Source organism: Eimeria tenella, genomic scaffold (genome assembly GCF_000499545.2).
Source record: "Eimeria tenella Houghton genomic scaffold, Eth_scaff161, whole genome shotgun sequence".
NCBI lineage: Eukaryota > Apicomplexa > Conoidasida > Eucoccidiorida > Eimeriidae > Eimeria > Eimeria tenella.
Genome location: NW_013541535.1, coordinates 17,584 through 22,583, shown reverse-complemented (window position 1 = coordinate 22,583; position 5,000 = coordinate 17,584). Strand labels below are relative to the sequence as shown.

At 47.7% G+C, this 5,000-nt stretch overlaps 2 protein-coding genes across 2 annotated transcripts in view; one reads left to right on the top strand and one right to left on the bottom strand.

The window, feature by feature from the left end:
- Positions 1-289, top strand: part of ETH_00008190 (phosphoglucan, water dikinase protein, putative) — a gene marked incomplete at both ends in the record, with an annotated part of 7,628 nt that extends 7,339 nt beyond the window's left edge. The window contains 2 exons of the mRNA XM_013373652.1: positions 1-135; positions 227-289. The exon at positions 1-135 is cut by the window's left edge and continues 14 nt beyond it. Coding sequence (XP_013229106.1) covers positions 1-135; positions 227-289 — 198 coding nt within the window. The remainder of the gene's footprint in view (positions 136-226) is intronic.
- A 2,657-nt stretch (positions 290-2,946) lies between these two features.
- Positions 2,947-3,919, bottom strand: ETH_00008185 (nucleic acid binding protein, putative; the record flags this gene model as incomplete). The annotated part of the gene is made up of 2 exons (XM_013373651.1): positions 2,947-3,397; positions 3,666-3,919. The coding sequence occupies 2 exons, from the start codon at positions 3,917-3,919 to the stop codon at positions 2,947-2,949; spliced, it is 705 nt and encodes a 234-aa protein (XP_013229105.1).
- Positions 3,920-5,000: the final 1,081 nt, after the last annotated feature.

Genomic DNA, 5,000 nt, shown 5'->3' with positions numbered 1-5,000 from the left:
GGCCCTTCAAACGTGCCCTTGACGCAGCAAATTACTTACGACCAAACTGGAGACACTTTTGCTGCTTCTGCTGCAGCACGAGCAGCAGCAGCAAAACAAATTGCGCGGCTTGCTGCTGCACTCGAGGGCCCCCAGGTAGTTCTTTATTGTTTATTTATTTATTTGTTTATTCATTATTTATTATTTGTTTTTTATTTATATTTATTTATTTATTTATTTGTTGCAGGATGTGGAGGGCGTCTTTACAAAGAACGGGCTTTACGTCGTGCAGGCCAGGCCCCAGCCATGAAGCAAATAAATGAATAAATAAATAAATATATAAATAAATAAATTAATAAATAAAAATAAATAAAGATAATTAAAATGTTAAAAGCAAAATTAGTTATTTATTATAATGGCGGCGAGCAGCAGCGGCGCAGTTGGAGCTGCCGCTTCGCCCCTTAGTTGCTGCTTAGAACAGCAGCAGCAGCAGAGCAGCAGCAGCGGCAGCACTGTTGCCAGCTGCTGCTGCGGCTGGCAAGGCATGTGCAAAGACAGGCCGCAGCAGCAGTACACTGCGACACAGCCAGCAGCAGCAGCAACAGCAGCAGCAGCAGCAGCGGCAGCAGCGGCAGCAGCAAGCCTGCGAATCCGTCTTCAGGCCTTAGCTATCAGCTAGCTAGCTAGCTAGCTAGCTAGCTAGCTACCTGGCTAGCTAGTGAATTGTGTGACTACCTGCTATCTACGGAAGTGTCGAGCCAGCTGGCCAGCTAGCTCGCTCGCTAGCTACGTAGCTAGCTATCTGGCTAGCTAGCTAGCTAGCTAGCTAGAGACCTAGCCAACTGCCCAGCTAGCTGGCCAGCTAGCTAGCTACCCAGCTAGCCACATGGCTAGCCATATAGCTAGCTAGAGAGCTGGCTGCTGCCCAGTTAATTACGTGACTAGCCAGCTAGCTAGATAGCTGGCTAGCTGCGCAACAAGCTAGCCTAGGCAGCTGGCCAGGGCAGCTAGCTAGACTGCTGGCTAGCTGCCTAGCTGGCTAGCCAGCTAGCTATCGAGCTAGCCAGCTAGGCAGCTCGCTAGCCGAGCTCCCAGCTAACTAGCTTTATAGACAGTCGCTAAGGAACTAGCTAGCTCGCTAGCTAGCCAGCTAGCTAGCTAGCTGGCCGGCAAACTAGGTAGCTAGCTAGCTAGCTAGCTAGTTGGCTAGCTAGGCCCGGAACTAGCTAGCTGGCTAGTTAGGCGCCCAACTGTCCTTCTTTCCACTTACCTAGCTAGCTAGCTAGCTAGCTGACTAGCTAGCTAGTTAGCTAGCTAGCTAGCCACAGGACTGGCTAGCTAGCTACCCGCATAGCTAGCTGGCTGGCTAGATAGCTAGTTAGCTGGCTAGGTAACTAGCTAGCTAGCTAGCTAGCCATTTGCAGCGAGAGTTGAGAAATGAAATGGGGCCTTCTGGGGCACCCTCCTTTGTTTTATTTGCTGCTGCTGTTTTATATTTATTTCCTTTCTCTTCTTTTGCTGCTTCGAATTTTAAACTCTCCTTTTTATTTGCTGCTTCCACTCAACTCCGACACAAAGGGCAGCAGCAGCAGCAGCAGCAATAGAAGCAGCAGCAGCAGCAGCTGCGAAGGTAGCAGCTGCAGCAGAGTAACAGCTGCAGCAGTGGCAAAAGCAGCACCAGCAGCAGCAGCGTTCCAGCAGCAGCAGAATTAGCAGCAGGGGCTGCAGCAGAGTAGCAGCAGCAGCAAGAGCTGCAGCAAGGCAACAGCAGCAGCAGCAAAAGTTTCTGCAGATTCTTCGACAGGGGTTTATGAGGGTTTAGGGTTTACAAGTGAAGCTTTAGGGTTTACAAATTAGGGTTTAGGGTCCACATATTAGGGTTTAGGGTTTATAAATGAAAGTTTAGGGTTTAGAGGTGACGGTGTAGGGTCTAGGGTTTGGGTCGCAGCCTAGCCCTGAACCCTAGAACCCTAAACCCTAATAAACCCCTAACCCTCTTAGCAAACCACAATAAACCTAAACCCTAAACCCTAATAAACCCTAGGAAACCCCCGAACCCTAAACCCTAGTCCATAAACCCAAATAAACCCTAATAAATCCTGAGGAGCCCTACAAACAAAACCCTAGTAAACCCTTATAAATCCTAGTAAACCCTAGCAAACCCTAGTAGGGCCTAACACAATCCACAAAACCCTAGTAAACCCAAACACACTAAACCCTAAACCCTAAACCCCCTAAACCCTAAAACCTAAACCCTAGAAACCCTTAACGCTAAACCCTTACAATCCCTACTAAACCCTTGTAGACCCTTATAAACCCTCACAAACCCTCATAAACCCCAGTAAACCCTAATAAACCCTAATAAGCCCCACTAAACCCCAATAAGCCCCACTAAACCCCAGCAAAACCTTATACACTCCAGTAAACCTTAATAAACCCTTATAAACCATTATAAACCCTTATAAACCCTAATAAACCCCTATAAACCCTTATAAACCCTTATAAACCCTAATAAACCCCAACAAACCCTTAAACCCTAATAAGCCCTCTTTGAGGGCCGCCCAGTGCGAAGACAGGAGTTGAAGAAAGAAGAGAAATGAAATAAATTAGAAAAATGAAAATAATTAAATTAGAAATATAAAAATAATATATTGGAACTATAAAAATAATAAATTAAAATTAGAAAAGTGGAAATGAATTAAATTATAAAAGTTTGAAAAGAATAAAAAGCGTCTAAGGAAAAGACAAAACAAATAAAGGTGAAATATGCAAATGGGAAAAGGCCGGGTGCCCCAAACCCTAAATTAGGGTTTAGGGTTTACGGTTTAGAAGAGGGAAAGGGGCCTGTTGAATCGGCTTGTTGAATCTCCCTTTCTGTAAGAGAAGACAAAGCAACTAAAGAGGGAAGATGGAGACGAGAAAAGCCCGGGTGCCCCAAACCCTAAATTAGGGTTTAGGGTTTAGGGTTTAGAAGACGGGGGAAAGGGGCCTGTTGAAACCGCCTTTTCTGTTCATGTATTGTCTGTACTTTCTTTTGGACCTTTTGCTAACTCCAGAAAGGTCTGAAGAAAGATGAATTTTATTTTTTGAAGTTGAGAAGTTGCTGAATCCCATTAGCTGCTGCAGCACCTGCTCCTCGTCGCCCTCTGCTGCTGCTGCTGCTGCTGCTGCTGCTGCTGCGTCCGCCTCCTCGCTGCTGCTGCTGCTGCTGCTCCGCCGCCGCCGCTGCTGCTGCTCCCCGCGCTCCCAGCTCCGCGAACGACGACGAGCAGCAAACCTGCTGCTGCTGCTGCTGCTGCTGCTGCTCGCGTATTTCCCGTTGCTCCCGTACTTGCTGCTGCTGCTGCTGCTGCTGTACTTTGCTGCTGCTGCTCCTTCGTACCGCCGCGAGCTGCGGCTCGACTCTTCCCGCGGGTCCCTGAGAAGCAAAAAATAAAATTTATTTTTTAAATTTATCTACTTATTTATTGTCATTTATTTTATATATTTATTTATTCATTTACTTATTATTTGAAGGAGCTGCAACTGAGGAGCTTCAGCAAAGCGGCAGCACTTTTGCTTCTGCATTCGTGAGTTCCTTTAGGCTGCTGCTGCTGCTGCTGCTGCTGCTGCATTTTGCTGCTGCTGCTGCTGCTGCTGCATTTTGCTGCTGCTGCTGCTGCTGCAGTGTGTTGCTGCTGCCGCACCTGCGTCTTTCCCAGCGGCTGTCTCTGTCTCTGTCTCTGTACGGGTCTCCGCCCCAGCGGCTTCTCTCTCTGTCTCTGTCCCTTTCTCTTTCTTTTTCTCTTTCTCTGTCTCTTTCTCTGTCTCTTTCTCTGTCTCTGTCTCTTTCTCTTTCTCTGTCTCTTTCTCTGTCTCTTTCTCTGTCCCTGTCTCTATTTGTATCTCTGTTTGCTTCTCGGTCTCTGCGGTAGAAGTGCTCGGGGGCTTTGTAGCTCATTTTGGGCTGCGGCGTACGTACACCTGCTGCGGTGTACCTGCGGCGGGCCCGCCGCGCAAGTCCGCGACAATTAAACGCAAATGGCAACTGATAAAGCAAATTAAATCAATTATTTTAAATTTGAGCGAAGAATGGGGGGAAACGCCGCCAAATGGCCGGAGAATCGCCAAAATGCCAGGTTCTTCAGCTGCCAGAACCGCCGACACCAGGGCAGCAGCTCTTCGCCGGAATCTCGCCTTCCCGAGACCCCCAGAAAACCCCAAACTCCAAAAACTAAATAAATATATAAAATAAAACAATAGTTCGAGAAAAGGGCGAAAAAACGGCGAAAAATGCTGTACATACACCCCAGGCTGCATGCGCCGGCAGCTGCATGCCGAAAAGCCCCGAACTTCCCCCCGCGCCTTTTTCGCCTCCCTTTCGAATTTTAAAACGCTTTCGTGAAAACTAAAACTGTTTGTAATATTCATTTTGTTTTTACTTTTTTAAATTCTGAAATTTACTCCCCAGACGAGACTGCTGTATGGGGCCCCCTCGCTCGCCATGGGGTGTACGTACCCCCCTGGAATTGAAGTCCACCGCAACTTGACACTCCGTTTGTATCAATTCAATAGTTCTAATTCGATTCCTCATAACTTATTTATTATATATCCGTCATTTCAGAAGCAAATGAATAACTCCAGCTAGCTAGCTAAGCGGCCAGCGAACACATGCCATCGAAATAGGCAGCAAGCTAGCCAGTCACCTGACAAGCCAGCTACCCAGCCAGCTAGCCAGCTAGCTAGCTGGCTAGCTAGCTAGCTGGCTAGCTGGCTGGGTAGCTGGCTAGCCAGGTGACTGGCTAGCTTGCTGCCTATCTCGATGGCATGTGTTCGCTGGCCGCTGAGCTAGCTAGCTGGAGTTATTCATTTGCGTCTGAAATGACGGATATATAATAAATAAGTTGTGAGGAATCGAATTAGAACTATTGGATTGATAGCAACGGAGTGTCAAGTTGCGGTGGACTTCAATTCCAGGGGGGGACGTACACCCCATGGCGAGCGAGGGGGCCCCATACAGCAGGCTCGTCTGGGGAGTAAAT